The sequence below is a fragment of the Antechinus flavipes genome, chromosome 5 (genome assembly GCF_016432865.1).
Source record: "Antechinus flavipes isolate AdamAnt ecotype Samford, QLD, Australia chromosome 5, AdamAnt_v2, whole genome shotgun sequence".
NCBI classification, from domain to species: Eukaryota; Metazoa; Chordata; class Mammalia; order Dasyuromorphia; family Dasyuridae; genus Antechinus; species Antechinus flavipes.
In genome coordinates, this window is record NC_067402.1 from 293,592,565 (window position 1) to 293,609,693 (window position 17,129).

Below are 17,129 nucleotides of genomic sequence, written 5' to 3' on the forward strand. Positions count from 1 at the left end.
GGCAACGTGAGAAGGAAGGAGAAAGGAGACTGGGGGTCAGAAGAGGCCAGCTTGGGAGGCTCTAGGAGGCAAACACTGAGTTATGGAGGTTAGAAAGGGAGTCACTGGAGTTGTTTGTGTCAGTGTCTTCATCTGAAAACCAAGAGAGTCTCATTATGTGACTAGCCTCCGCTGGTTCCAGCTCTGTGGCCCTGGACCTCAGGCCCTGTTGTGTTTTGTGACTAGCATGAAAGAAAGTGGTGATCCTGGTGGGGTGTGTGTGTTCTGGAATTCTGGAATACAAAGCCTTTTTATATTTGATTCAGTTTTTCCCCCCTTTACAAAGAATATAATTAGATTCAGATATTCTCTTTTGATATGAAATGTTTAATTGTTGAATTTAACAACTTAGCATTTAAAAAATTTGCCTTGAAGTCCTATCTGTGCCAGAAAAGCATCATGGTTAGTCTTTATATGGTTTTTCTGGAGGAAAAAAATTAGTCAGGAGAAGGGTTAGGAATCAAGAAACTCCAGTCCTTAATAATAATGTCCAGGTCTTACTTTCTGATGTGAAAGCTGTGATTTTCATCACTCTTTGGAAGTGCCAGTCTGGAATGATTATGAGTCCCCAGGACAGAACTCTACTCCTTCATGATCAAAAATCCATTTAATTCAATTCAACAAACCTCGCTGTATTCTGCTGAGGTAGTGGTATTAAGTTAGGGGAAGGAAGGGTTCAAGGCAGACAGCCTAGAAGATGTGATGTTGGATAAGTCTTGAAAGAAAGCAGTGATTCTGACACGGAAGAAGGCATCTGAGGAACGAAGAGATTGGGAGTTAGGGGGTGTAATTCCTCTGTTCAAGGAAGTGGGTGCGGAGCATTAGCCAGGAAGCTGATGCTGTGCATGAGGGCACGAAGGAGAGAGTGGCCCCGGACTGCCAAGTAGCTTGGTGGGCTCCTGAGTCTGCTTAGTTTTGAGCAGAAGAATGACTTGTTGAGACTTAATTCAGAGGGCAAAGGAAGGAGGGACTTCAGAAGCCAGGACCAGAGGCTGTGCCATGAGTGAGAAGCAGACTCGGTCTGCAGCACCAGGCCAAGCCGGAGGTCTCTGGGCCGAGAGTCTGAGCTTGGGCTTTGGGGGGTGAGTGAGGAAGCACGGTACAGATATAAGAGCTGTAGAAGAAGCCCGGCTGGTGTTGACCGGCAGCGGCTGTGTCTGAGGTTATTGGGACTCCCTCCATCTGTGGGTTGGAGTTTTGGACACAGAAATGGTAGTTTGGGGGAGGGTGGCCAAGGCTAGAGTGTGGAGACTGGAATCCTGAGCTCCCCCAGGCCATCCTCTGCCCCGGGGCACCCTTGATCCATCTCTCTCCTCTGCTCATGTCACCTTAGGACTGAAGGCAGCCCTGGAGCCACATCTTCCACCGAAGGCTTTCCCCTCACCTCCAGCCCCCTCTGCTCAGGCCATTAGGCTGACTATCCACACTCACCCACTGGCTTTCCCCCCGAAAGGCCCCGACCCAGAGGCTGAGCTGACCGTGAGCCAGCTGTCCCCTGCCCGTGTCATTGTCCTTCCTTGGGCAGAGTAGGAAGAGTCTGCACTCGGCGCTGTGGATGCCCCACTCCAGCCCTTCTCGAAGTCGCTTGCCTCCTCAGTCTGCTGTGGCTTCCCAGCTTTGGGCAGCGTCCCCGAAGCCTTTAATGCCGCGTTCTGCCTTTGGAATCCTGTGATGTTTGCGCCCTTTGTCGGCATTCAGGGCTGTTTGCTTTGGGTAGTTCAGCTAGACAGGCAGGGCCTCGTTTTACTTCATTCTTGTGGCCTCCGCCTCCCGTGGGGCAGAGGGCGTGTTTGGAGGAGTGAAGGAAACAGCTTATTAGTCTTGGCCATGAAAGGATAAGCAATTCCTAATGAATGAATTTGTTGCAGTTCTTGGCCGGGTCACATCCACTTTTACGCAGGATTTAGCTTAATCCATCGGTCATACAGAGGAGTGCCCATCTCCCCCTCCCTCTGTTCAGGATGCTTGGACTGACTAGTATAGGAGAGATGGAAGGACTTAGATGGGAGTGCTTTACCTGCTTCCCACCTTTCTAGTTGTGCCCATTAACCTCTAAGGAGGAGAATGGGCTTAATTATGTGGGAACATTGAGGTTCAACTGGCAAGACAGCATTCCCTTTTATTGCAGAGCTCACCTTGTTATTTTTGGCTTCTTAAAAAGCGTCACGCTATCCAAGTGCAGATGCTTCCTTTGTTTCTTCTGGGCTAGTGTTGACCTGTGGGAATCATTTTTTTCTCTCGGTTTGTATTTTATTTTTCCAAATACATGTAAAGATCGTTTTCAACATTAATTAAAATTTTTTTTATTATAGCTTTTTATTTACAAGATAGATGCATGGATAATTTTTCATCATTGACCCTTGCAAAATCTGTTCCAATTTTTCCCTTCTTTCCCCCCACCCCCGTCTCCTAGATGGCAGGTAGTCAAATACAGCAACATTCATTTTTATAAGACTTTGTATTCCAAATTTTTCTTCCTCCCTCCCTCACCCTCCCCACAGCAAATAATCTGATATAGTGCAATTCTTTTAAATGTTTCCACATAGGAAAGAAAAAGCAGACAGACAGACAGACAAACAATAGGTGCTTTGATCTACATTCAGTCTCTGTAGTTCTCTCTCTGGATGTGGATGGCATTCTCCATCCCAAGTCTAGAATTGTCTTGAATCATCATGTTCTTGAGAGAGAAGCCAGGTGCATCGCAGGTGATCATCTGTGGCAATCATTGATGTAATCTCAATCCTAACCCTCCTTTGCCCCAATGGAAGCCATGTTGAAAGGTCAGAACATGACCCGCCACAGAAATCGGGGGCCTGGATTGGCGTCACTGCTTAGACCTTAGACCAAGTTCATAGTATACTTGGATCTTTTTATTTTCATTTGGTTAATATCTACCTTCTCCTAACCTAGTAGGTAGCTTATAGCAGAATTATGAGGGTTATTACCATCAGTGCTTTGAGTTCTCAGGTTAGTGCAGTTAAGAATTTCTTCAAGCTAAAGGTCAGAAGAAGTCTTCTTCATGGATCTCACAGCCCTTCTCAGCAAAGAAACAAGCTGTTTCTCTTCTATTTATGTCAGCTATAGTTGACTTGGAAGACATGGTCAACATTGCACTCTTGACTTACAGGGATGGTTTGGCCACTTCTGCCCTGTCCTCCCAGAGTGTAGATTGGTCAGTCCTGTGTCTTGCCCTGGATACTGCAAGGTTCACTTTTTCTTAGGCAATAGCAGAGACCTGTTAAAGCTGCTGCAAATGGTCCCTGGTGCTCATACTTAAGAACAATATTCACTAGAGCTCACCTACCCCTGGTTAGCTGTCTCCAGGCAGCAGCTCTTTCCATGCCCAGTTAGTTGGTTCCAGGTACATATTGTGCTTTTGCTGACTGACTGGGAGGAAGGAAGGCCTGGTGGTACTAGGCCCACCAAATAGTCCCCGTAGTGATTTTGGGGCCCTTCCTGTGGAATCAGCCTGTCCTTGAGACAGACTTCTTGGTGGTTTTCCTTTTCACATTCCTCCGTCCTCTTTTGAATTTGCTAACCAAGCCTCAAACCCTAGTTAGTGTGAGCACTCAGAACTGGCCTCTGCATCAGAGCATCAAAAATTGGTTGTGGCAAATGAGGGTCTGGGAGCTGCTGCCACTGCTTCAGTAGACAGAAGGAATATTCTGTGACCTCCCAAGATTGGAGGAGGATCGAAGATCTTTACTGTCTCTTTGTATGGAGGTTTTTAGGATCAACTTTCAAAAGGAAATGGATCTAATTCACTCAGAACTGCCCTTTCTCTTAAAGTTGGCTCTGTTGCTGTTTCATGCTCTTTGAGCCCAAACAATACTCCCTGAGCTGAGCCTATGCTGTGTTTGGGGTGCCTGGTGGGGCTTCCACTCAGTCCATTTCATTTAGCTGAGAATTTCTATTGCTTTTTTTGGTGGGGGAAGAGAGGGTGCTCAAAAATCTCATTATTGTAATCATTGAACCTGATGGAAGTACACACTTGACTTCTTTTTCAGTGATCTGGAGCATTTCCTCCGTTGATTGTTCTTGACTTTTCTCTTGGTGTTGGGCTCTTGGTGGCTGGTTTGTTGAGCTAAAGCTCTTTTTTGGAAACCTGGTTCCTGGCCTCTCCCCATCGGCTGCCCTATAATCTATTTGAGCACCCCCAGGAAGGATGCCTGTTTCTCTTAGCAGCCACTTCACTCCATACTCCAGCTCATGATCCTCTCTCTAACTTTGCTCTCCTCTGTAGCCCATCATCCTTATGCAGAATAGAAAAATTTGAAAAGAAATTTAAAAAGAAATTGAAAAGTGGTTTAGATTGTGTTAGCCCATAGCTAGAATTCATTTCAACAAAACTGAAATTTCCATACCCGGGAGCGAAACTTCCTTATTTCAGATGGAGTATGAAGCTTCAGAATATCTGGGAGATGGGAAGAAAGACTGAAAGCTGTATTAGGACTTGACAGCAGCCCCCGGGGAAGTTGGTGGGTCTCATGTCCCATAGGCCCTGGCTCCCAACTGCCTGCAGGTTCCTGTCAGCTTCAAGTTTCTTCCTGTAGTTCCACTTCCCTGGGATCTTCATTCACATCTCAGAGTCAGTAAGAACTGGTTTTATTTGTGCTGTTAACTAATTCAGCAATGAAAGGAGCTAGGTTTATTTTGTGTCCTCTTCTGAAGTTCTTTGACTCAAATCTTTGACTCGGGTTTTTCTTATTTTTAAAAATGTTTTTTATTGATGTCTTGTATTTCTTATATCGTCATAGAAGCCTTTGTATCCTTCTCTCCTTCCAGAGAACCAGTGATCATTGTGTTATGGAAGTCCAGAAAACTGGGTTCTGTGTAATGTCAGTTTTCCTCTTTCCACATAGTTGGCTGGGAATCTCTTCTCTTCTTGGCTTCATTTTGCTGAGCCTTGATAATTTTGTTAGATATCTTTATGATCTTTTGGTGTCCATGTTTTTGCCATTGATGTGATTGTCGTCTCTTATCTCTGCATCGGTTCATGTAGAAATGTCCAGGCTCTTCTGTGTCTGTAAAAAGACATATGTTCTTTTTCATAGTGCACTGGTGTTTCATGATAGTCACGGATTTTGATTTGTTTTAGCCATTCCTCAATTGAGAGGCGGCCACTTTGTTTCCACTTCTTTGCTATTGCAAAAAAGTGCTATGATAAATATTTTGGAATATGTGGAAACTTTCTTATAGATGGCTTCCTTTGGATATAAACCCAGTAATGGAGCCGCGGGGTCAAAGGGAATGGGCATTTTACTCACTTTTAATTGCATAATTTCAATTTGCTTTCAAAAGTGGTCATATCATTTCCAGATGAAATTTCAGGGTGGGTTTTGATGTATATTTCTCTTATTTTTAGGATTTTGGAGCCTTCTTTCATGGGATTGTGAATTCTTTGCAGTTCTTTTGAGAAATGTTTGTTCATATTCTTTGACCACTTACCTATTAGGGAATGACTGTTTTATATGTACAGATATTGCATATAGGTAGGTACACATATACACATAAACACACGTATACATCCATATATATGTATAAAATGAATTGATAATATATCTTGGATGCCAAACCTTTTGTCTTCCCTTCCTATCACTTCCCTTCTTAGCCAGGTGCATTAATGTTGTCTGGGCAGAAGTTTTTCAGTTGCAAGCAAATCAGAGTTGTCTATTTTATTTTTTTTTGTAATTGCCTCAGTTTTGCATTTGGTTAAAAATGTGTTTTCTCTTTAAATAGTCACTCTGTATGTGCATGGGACTTGCTGTATTATTTCACTTGCATCTCCTCCTGTCCATTTCCTTTGAGCTCTATATTTTTTTAGAATGAGGTCCTCAGTAGATTTTTTTGGTTGTTGGAAAGATGGCTTTCTTTTTTCTTTCTGTGGGTCATCCAAAAGGCTGTCTCCACAAGGATCACACAGCAGGTGAATGTCACTGCTGGTGTTTGAGCCAGTGTCATGTTCGCTCTTCTAGACCTGCTGCCAGGGACCACTTCTGCCCGTGGTGGCCAGCTGTATTCACTTGGCCTGGCTTTTGATGAACAGGTGTTGGGAGATGGGGACGGGATGGAGTTTGAGAAGTATTAAATCAGCTTTGGCAGGAAGAGGGGGAGCAGAACAAGAAATGAGCGTCAGTGACTTAATCAGGGAAGTAAGCAAAAATACAGGGATGTAAAGTCCCTTTATGAGACTTGGACCAGGCAGCCAGAAGGCAAAGAGGAGCTGAAGCAGGAAGGACCGGACCCTGTACAGGCTTTGGTAGAGCTTCCAGATAAGAGCTGCCATAATGTGTACCTGTTCCCCTGGCTGGGTCGGAAAAGGGGCAGCTTGGCCTGATCTTAGGGACTCACCCCAGTGGCAGTTAAAGACCACGCACAAGTTACGAAGACTCTTGGGAGAGATCCTGAGCAGTGGCACAAGAAGACATCATGTTGTCTTCGTGTCAGCAGCCACTTGTGGCAGTGTAGTGGAAGACTTCAGCAGCAGTTGGAGAAAAGATCACTTTTGAGGTTTTTTATTTTTGGTTATTATTGTTGTTCAAAAATTTTTTTATTTGCTTCTCTAGAGAGAAGATGATGAAGAAATCCAAGCTTTGAAGGAGAAGTTGAAGTATTGGCAGAGACTGCGGCACGACCTGGAGAGAGCACGACTGCTAGTAGAACTTATCCGGAAACGGGAAAAATTGAAGCGAGAACAGGTGAGGGGAGTTGTCCCAGAAACCCTGAGAACTGCTGCCAGAATTTTGGGTTGGGGGTTTGTGTCCTCTATTGATGGCACAGCATCCAGGAAGGGGGTGGGCGAGCCCTTGTCCCACTCCCCTCACCCACATGATCGTCTGCCCAGGCATTTTGGTCATTGGATGCAAATGGAGGGGAAGCTTGTTGCTCTCTGGTTACATGTTGGGCCACCTGTTCCCTGCTCTGTGTAGGTGAAGGTGGAGCAAGTCGCCTTGGAGTTACAGTTGACACCATTCACGGTTCTCCTACGGTCAGTCCTGGACCAGTTGCAAGAAAAAGACCCTGCGCGCATCTTTGCCCAGCCTGTGAATCTGAAAGAGGTGTGTGCTTGGCTGCCAGCCTGATCATGGCCACCTGCCAGCTGTTACTTTAACCAATCCATATTTCAATGCATAACAGCTTACGTAGTTTCAGTCTTTATTTCAAATTTCATTTGAATGTCCTTTCTGGCGGGATGTTCAAAAGCACAAATTGTTATTTCCCTGTTTGGTTTCTAATTAAGAGGACTGTGTGTGTGTGTGTGTGTGTGTGTGTGTGTGTGTGTGTGTGTGTGTGTGTGTTTGTATTTTCTTTCTGGAGATGGTATGCTTGTATTTTTATTCTCTTTGCAAGATGTTTCCACCCTTTGGTTCTCTGAATTGTTTATTTTAAAATCTTTAATATTTATTCAAGGTTTATTTGAGAGTGATTTGTTCCTTAGGTTAATGTACACCTTTTTGATTTCTCTCTCAGACTTTAAATAATAGATTTAAATTTTTATTTTTGCTTTTAGATAATAATGCACTTTAAATAACACAGTTTTAAATTTTATTTTCTTTTGCTTGATTTCATGGCAGATGTGAGGTTTAAATATGTATTCTTCAGTAGAAAAACTACCTTGTTTTCTTGTTTTTTGTTTTAGATAATTTTCTTTTTGTTTTGTTTTTTGTTTCTGTTTTTGTTTTTTTAAATCTCAAATCTCAGGTTCCAGATTATTTGGATCATATTAAACATCCCATGGACTTTGCTACAATGAGGAAACGGTTAGATGCCCAAGGTTACAGAGACCTCAATGAATTTGAAGAAGATTTTCATCTCATTATAGATAACTGTATGAAATACAATGCCAAGGATACCATATTTTATAGAGCAGCCGTACGGCTGAGAGACCAGGGCGGGCTTGTCCTGAGGCAGACGCGGCGGGACGCTGAAGGGGTTGGTTTCGATCATGAAACTGGAATGCACTTACCAGAACGGCCACAGTTGGAGCCTCCTCGGCCCTTTTCTTGGGAAGATGGTAAGAAATGGTGTCAGTGATGAATGGTTTTCCAAGCATGTGAATTGGATAGAATCGTTAGACATGAGTGGAAAGGGCCTGGCACTTTGGTGACTGCCATGGGTGCTTTGGGTCCTGAACAATGCGGGGACCAGGCCATGTAGATCAGGCCACACCTGGAGTATTGTAGGCAGTTTGGGGTACTCTACTCTAGACAAGTGTGTTCAGTAGAGGATGCCTTGGATGTTTGGGTGAATGGAAGAAGACATGCCATTTGAGGATGGGTGAAAAACACAAGAGGAAACAAGCGAGTGCTTGGTGGACATTTCAAAGGCTATCCTGGTGACCCGGGTAGGACTTGGTGGGCTCTGCCAGAGGAAGCTGCGTGGGGATGTTTCAGAGAGGCTGTGTTTGAGTTCATTTTCCCCCCTCATGTAATATGCTGCCTTGTGAAACTATAGTTTTTTGGAGATCTGGAAGCCAGAGGAGCCACCACCTGGACCATTGGAATGGGCATTCTCAAACAAATATGGCTTGGACTGTGATCCCTGTGTTCCCAGAGGGGTTCAAATCAATTTATTTTCTACCTATGACATACTTTTTGCTCTGTGGGTTTTTTCTTTAAAATTTTAAGCTGTAGTCCATTTTAAAGGATAGATCATTTCAGCCACCTGGCATGTGTAATTGTATGGTTTGTGTCTGGGTTGTGACTGAGATTTCTAAGTTGTTCATGTCATTTCAGCAAACACAGATCAGAGTTCAGAATTTCTGAGGAGATGGAAGGGCTTTGATTTAGGTGAGGAAGGACACAGGTTAAGTTGTTTCAGTCCCAACCAATCTTAGGGTTTGTCATATGGTGCTGTCAGCTTGGAGACATTCCATTGAAAAGGAATGGGTGGGAGAATACTATTGCACTATGTATGTTTTGCAAGAACAGTTGTAGAAAGCCTTCGCTATATAGGAACCAAAAATCCAGGAAAAGAACCAGCAAGATGGCGCACGTCCTTAGATGTTCCTCAGGCTGGAAATAACAAAGACAGGAGCTCTGGGCTGTCACACAGCGGCAGTAGTAGGCCTTTCTTGGTAATGGGGACTGCCTGGGATATGGGGCTGAATCTTCAGCAGTAGACCATAAGCCAAAGGTAGATAATGTGCCCAACAGGAAATGTAGGAATGGGAGGTGCAAAGTAGGGAGGGAAGAGACAGCTGAGAGAATGGGGTGGCCATTAGCATGGGCTATGGAGCACTAGGACAGAAAGTGAATCTGGAAGGAGGTGACTCAGAGGTCATGTGCAGCATGGACCTTGGGCAGCTCTCCAGGAGAAGGATCAGAGCACTGACTGTTCCATGGGACCATCGATTTGTCCCCGGCCTCTGACAACTAAGGAAACGCAGTGCCCAAGTCACCCTGGTAGTTGGTGGCAGGGGAGGATTTGAATCTGGGTCCTTCTGCATTTGATTCTAGGCCCCCTGGATTAGAAATAGTGTAGGGAAATTGGTAGAGGGCTGAGTTGTGACAGGAGGAGGTAGCAGGTAGGTAGCTGCCTGGGGCTCCCCAGCTTTGGGGAGAGCACATTTTCTAGGAAGAGGAGGGCTCGGAGCTTGGGGAGGGGAAGTCCCTTCCAGAGGGAGGTCCCAGAGTGGGGAGATAGTCTTGTGAGCAAGCAGGCAGGAGTTTAGCCCAGTGGGGACTGCTGGGGGTGGGGGGGAGTTGGCTCAGAATGAGAGCAAGGCCAATTTGTTGGTGTGATGGAGCCCATGATGAGCATGTGGGCTCCCTCCATGAGAGCTCCTTCTCTCTGCCAAAGGTAGCACTGAAATGGCAGAAATGGAGTTGGGAATAATAACAGTAACAATAGCAGCTTGATTGAGCACTTCCTGTGTGCTTGGGGCTAAGGACTGGACAGTCACTATCTCGTGGGATCCTCACCCTATCCTGGTGAGGGAAAGGTTGTGATTATTCCCATTTCAAACATGAAACTGAGGCAGACAGAGAAGAGTACAGATAGCCAGACTTTCAGGCAGGGTTTCAGCAGGAGGATAAAATAGACTGAAGAGAATTAAAAAACAAAAATTCTCAAAAAGGACTAGTGGATATTTGAAATGATGCAAAGTTGTTCCCTTTAAGTCAGAAAAGCCGTATGTGACCTAAGGGCTGGAAGTGAGTCTGTGCTCTCTTGTCCCATTCTCTTTGAATGAAGTGTTCTCTCCCCCTGCCAATGTAGCCAGGGCTTCCCTTGGAGGTTGTGGGATGACCTATTGGGGACAGCCCAGAGGGGCTTCTGTTTTCATCTTGAGCTGCCAAACCTTTTCTGGTGTCACAGTTGTCCATGGTCTGTGCCTTATTTGTTTATTAAAGTTCTCCCCCCCAAAAAAAAAAACAAAAAAAAACATGCATGGATAATTTTTCAGCATTAACCCTTGCAAAACCTTGGGTTCCAATTTTTCCTCTCCTTTCCCCCTACCCCCTCCTCTAGATGGCAAGCAACCAATATATGTTAACTTGGTAAAAATATGTTAAAAGCAATATATACATACAATTTTATAAAATTATCTTGCTGCACAAGAAAAATCAGATCAAAAAGGAGGGAAAAATGAGAAAAAAAATGCATGCAAACAACAACAAAAAGAGTGAAAATGCTATGTTGTGATCCCCATTGGTTTCCACAATCCTCTTCCTGAGTGGAGAGAGCCATCTCTCCATCACAAGATCATTGAAATTGACTGTGCCTTATTGAAAGGGCTGTGGGGTTTATCCAGTTTATCTGTAGGGAACCGTGCAGCCACTGTGGCTGAAGAGTGCGGCTTGTTCAATGTTAGTGCCAAAGGGAAGGAAGGCCAATGACCTTTTCTTGATTTGAGGGCAGCTTTGTTTTCTATGGTGACAAAACAACCTTTAGTCAATTTATTGATTTTTCGGTAGGGACTTGTTTTTCTCTTAGCTCTACCCCAAATTTTATTTCAAACTATCCAGTTGCTAATGACAATCTCATTTCCACATATGAAACAATGATTAATTATTTTTTTTAAGAAATGTGGTTTCAAAATATATGATAAGACTATACACTTATTTTCCTGTTTACGTTCCAAGATGCATGTAGGAGGCAGCTGGCTGCTCTGTGGTCTCCATGATTTTTCATATTTGATTTCTAGATCAGGACCCTAATTTTTTGGTTTGTTTTATGTGTAGATATCTCTACATTCCACTCGAGTCTTGGCCCAAAGCCTGTAATATACTTTAGAATTTTATTGGATGATCTTCCCAAGTTATAGAATGAAAAAAATAGAGCTGAGTTTTAAAATCAGTTGTGTTTTTTTCTGCGTTGCTTTGTGTGCCAGATAGCATTTGACATCATGACTACTATTCTTAGAGGATGAACTTTGTTCAGTCTGTGCGAGTGTGTGTACCCTTGTATACACAGTCTATCTTTGTTTTGATATATGTGCCTGTGTAATTGATTCCAACAACTTTGAAAACACGATTTTTCTCATCTTTTAGGCTATAAAAGAAATTGCTCATCAGATTAGCAAGTTAGGAGACTTTTAAACTATCGTTGAATATTAGAATTACTTGGTTATGAAAACAGGTTTAGGAAAACATTTTGGGGCAGTTATTTCTTGTGCTTATGTTATTTATATATATGTGTGTGTAACGTATAGACTTATAACAGTTAAGCAAACAAATTGTTAATAAAATATCTTCCAACTCTTTTTCTTTTTTTCTTTGTTTTTGGTGACTTTAGTGGATCGGTTACTAAATCCAGCTAACCGAGCGCACATGTCCTTGGAAGAACAGCTAAAAGAATTACTGGACAAACTGGATCTGACGTGCTCAATGAAATCCAGTGGGTCGAGAAGTAAACGAGCAAAGTTATTAAAAAAAGAAATTGCTGTTATTCGAAACAAGCTAAGTCAGCCAAACAGCCAACCCCCTCCACTGGAGTCAGGTATTGGGAGCTTTGAAGAGGAAGGGGCGCCATTAGAACAGGAAGCAGATGAGGAAGGTAAGAAGGCACCTGGGGCCTGGGTTTTCTGTTGGCTGGTTGAGGGGCTTGTTCCACTGTGTGTATGAGACTAGAATGGGGGGCCCCATATCTCTTGACAATTAATTACTGAGACATTTTGGCAGATGACTGTCTCACAACTAGAATTCTGATCAAAGGGCTGTCCTTGCAAAGACATCTTTGCTTTTATTGATTTAATTTGTACATATACTGTATTTGGTCTCTCTTAAAAAATTGTGTGTTCACAAAATTTACACATAAACCATTGATTTAAAAAAAATGGTTACAGTCTTAACAGATGAGCAAGAGAAATACAAAAACCTGGGGTAGACTTTACATGAACACTTAATGAGGTAAATGCAGAGGACTCCATGAAAATGCTGAGAAGATGCTTTTTCTTCCTTGCCCCATTCAGGCCTGGCTTTCTCTCCTCTCCCCTTCACTTTTCCTTTTTTCCCTTTCTTGTTTTTTATGTCAGTTTCAGTGTGTCTGAATGGCTTGTTTTTAAAAAAAATTTTTCATCTTATCCTAGAGATGGAAGAAAAACTTAGACAGCAAAGCAAGGTTACGTAGGTCCTATTCTCTTGGAGCTTCAGCTGGGACTATGGTATTGACTTTGGTAAAACTAGTTATCCCAGGGTCCACTTCACATGCAGAGCTTTAGCTGGGGATGTTAACTAAGTAGTGTCACCCAAGTCGCCCGAGCCAGAGCAGCAGCAGATCAGTTTGCGTAGCTATGGATCTGTACACACATCTTTGCCTGTGTGTGTACGTACACACACGAGTCTGTGGCCATGTGAGCAGCTGCACAGATACAGGTAGCGTTAACTCTACACATCCTTGTGTACACTTGTGTATAAATGCATGCCATAGTTATGCAGCTGCACAGTTTGCATATGTGCAACACATCTGTACAGAGGCACACGTATGTAAGAAATGCACACACGTGCGTGTGTTTATAGCATATAGCAGCACTTTCACTGAGGCACACTGCACACAGATGGCTAGCTACATGTGCCTGCATATGTACATAGACACAGCATGTGTGTAAGCATATAATGCCCGTGTGTCTACGTATACATGCATATATACAGTATACATGTGCACATATGAGTGTGGAGGGGAAAAGTTATTCAAAGAAAGAATTACAAAACCCAGTGAAAGGGACCCAAACCAGACATTTGCAGTTCTGTGCCTTAGCACATGGCCTATTGTTTTATGCTCATTCCCTGGCTCCCTAGTTCCTTGTTCTGGAGCAGTTCAAGCATTAGCATTTCCACGGGGTAGGTAGATTTATTCCCTGAAGAAAACCTTGCTGGAGGATGATGGCTCGAGAGTCGCTGCCAGAATGCTGAGAAGGCTTCTGGCTGAGCCCAGCTCCAGGTCATTCTGAGGGTCCTTGAACATGGCGTTGTGGGGCCCAGGGCCTGACCTTTCTCCTTTCATGTCTCCTGGTTGCCTTTTCCTTCCTGAGAAGATGCAGCTGGGCTGCTTGTCTTGGGCTCCTCTCACTGAGCTTTTGTTGAGTTCATCCTTTGCTTTTGTTTTTCCAATTGGAAGGGCAACCCTTGACTAATCGTCTTTTTGGCATAAAAGAACATCTGGGGATGGGAAGTAAGCTGATGTAAAAGGTGGCGTTTCTCAGCGTACAAGCCTAGAGTCCTTTTGTTCTATGGGCCTTTTTGTTTAGAACTCGATTTTCATAGGGGGCTCTCATGGCCCCCATAGGTGTCTGCCTCCCCAGAGATCCTGACCTTACAACAAAGAGATTTTAAGAATTCATTTTTCTTTTTTTCCCAGGCTCATATTCTTCCCCTCTCCCCCTCCTTCCCTCATTGAGGTAACCAGAAAACCCAGACCCTGAAAGGAAGAGCTTTTTTGAAAGAGCAAGAAAAGAAAAACACAGCCATACAAATGAACACCGAGACGCAGGATCCCTCCTGACCCTGACTTCTGCACCAAGGGGGAATCTGGGTCCTTGGAGGCCCACACCACTTGGCCTCCACGGCTGTTGGCGTATTTGCCACAATCTTGGAGGAGGGGGTCAGCAAGCCTGGGGAACCAGAAAGGTTCTGCCTCTCTAGGGAGGAATTTTTCTGAGGAAGAGGAAAAGAGTGCTAGGGAGAGAGTTAATAGATGCTCTGATCCCCTCCAAAACCTCAGGGAATCCCACAGAGGTTCCTGCACTGTTGTTAGGGTGGCGTTCGTCTCCCCAGAAGAGCCTTCAGCCTAGAGCGGGGCCTTTCTTGGTGTGTGTAGCTCCTTTGTGGCTTGTTTGTTGAAAAGTGGAGCTTCTTCAGTTTATTATTGGCAGTCTGAGAAAACAGATTCTCCCTTTAGAAAGTATTTTTTCCAACTCTGCTCACCTCCTACCCAGCGGCCAACCCTTAGTAGGCATCTGTCATGTGCCAGGCCTTGTGTTTGTCACTGGGGTGTGTATGGGTCCTCTGTTCCCCAGTGTGCACCCGCCTGAGGGGCTTGGCAGGGGGACAAGTGCCAGGCCCCCCACTTTGGTTTGGGACCGTAGGATGTGGGTGGTCTCATGCCGGGGATTGCCAGAGATACACAGACTCCTCCCTCCTGGCGGATAAGAAAGGAGAGGAACGGCTCTTGGTAGGGTGATGCTTTCTTGAGAAAACTTTGTGGGAATTGAGTGCAAGAGGTGGGCCTCGGCTTTTGGAGCTTGCTTTTATGGGTTTCTGAAAGGAACATCTTAGAAAGGAAGAAGTCGGTGTTTTGTTGGAGAAAGCGGTCAGAGTCCTGGCGTTGGGAGAGAATTTTAGGGCTGCCCAGGGCAGTCAGTGCTCTGTCCCTGAAGGGGCATCATTTTCCCTATAGCCCTTGCGAGGCCTGTGGAATTAGTGCCACCCCTTGAAGCTGCTGGGCTGGGCAGAATTGGGCCTAGTGTCCAATTTTTGAAAACCAATTGGAACCCAAGTTCAAATCAGGCCTTAGAATCTTTAAATCTGGAACTTGGGTAAGTCCTTTCTGTTTCAGTTTCTTCAGCTGTAAAATGGGGAGAATACTAGCGTAGTTGAGAGAATCAGATGAGGTGACAGTCGTAAAGCACTTGGCTGAGCATATACTAGGTGCTTAATAGGTGCTTGTTCCCTTCTCTCTTTTTGTGGATCTTTTCTGTCCTTTATGCCTTTTACTTCACCTCAGGGGTTCTGAATCTCTGGTCACCTGGGGCAGCCCTGGACCCCTGCTTAGAATCTTATTGTAAATGCACAAAATTAAGTGTAGCATTACACTAAGTGAATTAAGGATTCACTTAAGAGCAAAATACAGTGGCCAGATACTAGGGGAAAAGTGGCCAGCTGGTCTTGGGGTCCCCAGGTTCCTGGCCACACTTGTGCTCAACTTGGTTAATATGGTTCAGGGGTGATGGCTTGTTTCGTTTCAGTGCTCTACAATGGGGAACTCCCAGGAATGGAGTGATTAGAGCAGCTTTAAAGAGCTGGGAGCCCTTCCTGTGGAAGAGCCTGTGCTTTAGGGACCATGGACAGGGGCTGGGGACCTGGGACTCCAGCCTCGGGCAGGCGGCCTTCGCTTCACCCTATGCTCTCTTGCAAGGAAAAGAATCCAGGGCAGGTTGGAGTAGAGGAATTGGCCTTTTTGTAAACTGTTACTAAATTTTGGGACTTCATATGAAAATTAAAAGGCTTTCAAATCTTGCTTCTTAAGTTTTGGGAAGCAGGTTTATGGACTGGTTTGTCATGTCCCTTGGCAGTTTAAAAAAATCATCTACTTTGGTGATTCCCAGGATTTTTGTGGTCTAAAGATAAAGAAAGAATTGAACTCTTAGGTTGCATGAACTTGTTCACCTTAGCTCATACTGGTGTCTTCACCTTCTGAAATCAATATCACCCCATACTGCTGTTTTGATTTGTCCAACCTCTCAGCTGGCTAATGTGGGAAATGGTTTTTTATGTCTAAACTTTATTCCAATGGGGTTTATTTCTTTTGCCTTCTCAGTGGGTGGGGGAAGGGAAGAACAAGTGTCTGAAAATAAAGTGGAATAACTTAACATATAACTGTAAATAAAGACAATTGATGCACTAATACCTCTTTCCCCAGGGACATTCTAACAACACACACAGCTCTGATTTTTCATCAGGATGGTAGAAAATGTCTCCATTCTCTCCAAAAAGCCAGTAATAAAAATGAAGTCTTAGAATGTTGTCCTCTCTAACTAGCTCCTTTGATGGCATCTGGCCTTTTTTTTTTGCGAGAGGCAGCTCTCTCTGCTTTGCTTTTAGAGTGTTTGCTCTGAAAACACTTTTCTTTTTCAAGGTTAGCATTGGAAGCAAATTGATTTTAACTAGCTCGTGAAAAGTTCAATAAATTTTTAACGTGTCTCAACAAAATGGCTTTAGAATGTATCTTTAAAATTCAGAAGCACAACCTTCAGATAATCTCCGAGCCTGAGGCATTGAGGTAGTATAGTGCAAGGAGGCTGGAAGAACGGCAGTTCAAATCCTATTTCCAGCCCTTAGTAGTTGGGTGATCCTAGACAAATCAGGTAACATCTGATTGTCTCAGTTTCCTCGTCTGTAATAGATGAGGAATAGTAATACCTTCCTCTCCTAGGTTGTAAGGATCAAGGATGACTTGAGCACCATATAAAGGCTTATTCCCTGCGCTGCCATTTCCACAGTTTTAGATAAAACCTCCTTTTTAAATAATGATGATCAGAATTCTCTTCTCCCTTCCCAAATAAATCCCAACATAAATAGCATCTTGAGAACTTGGATAGTTGGTCTTTTAAGTTAAACCCAATGATTTAGAAAAATTAGGTGATAAAAATTGGAGAAGCTTGTTTCCCAAATTAGAACTCTGGGGAAGAGGAGGAGATGAGAAAATCTTTAAGTTTACACAACGAGGGCAGTAATTATAACCATCCTTGTCACCATAGCACAGGAAGTGACAACACTTTGTGCTTGTACCTCATCTCATTCCGCTTCTGACTCCAGATTTGTAAAGTTTTAATGTTCAAGAAAAGAGCTAAATGATGAAAACTTCTAGGATTAAAAAGTAACCAATCCATTCTACTCTTAAAAGGCCAGTTTTTGGCCTATTTTGCCCTGCCT

General features: G+C 43.9%; 1 protein-coding gene across 5 annotated transcripts in view; it reads left to right on the forward strand.

Moving 5' to 3' along the window:
* The window catches only part of BRD1 (bromodomain containing 1), a 56,492-nt gene that overhangs the window by 19,940 nt on the left and 19,423 nt on the right, over positions 1-17,129 (forward strand). For all 5 annotated transcript variants that reach the window (XR_007947777.1, XM_051962708.1, XM_051962709.1 and 2 more), the window contains exons 4-7: positions 6,606-6,737; positions 6,969-7,097; positions 7,741-8,053; positions 11,776-12,036. Coding sequence is in view for 4 of the 5 variants with exons in the window: in XM_051962708.1 (XP_051818668.1) it covers positions 6,606-6,737; positions 6,969-7,097; positions 7,741-8,053; positions 11,776-12,036 (835 nt within the window). In the remaining variant the exon portion in view is untranslated. The remainder of the gene's footprint in view (positions 1-6,605; positions 6,738-6,968; positions 7,098-7,740; positions 8,054-11,775; positions 12,037-17,129) is intronic.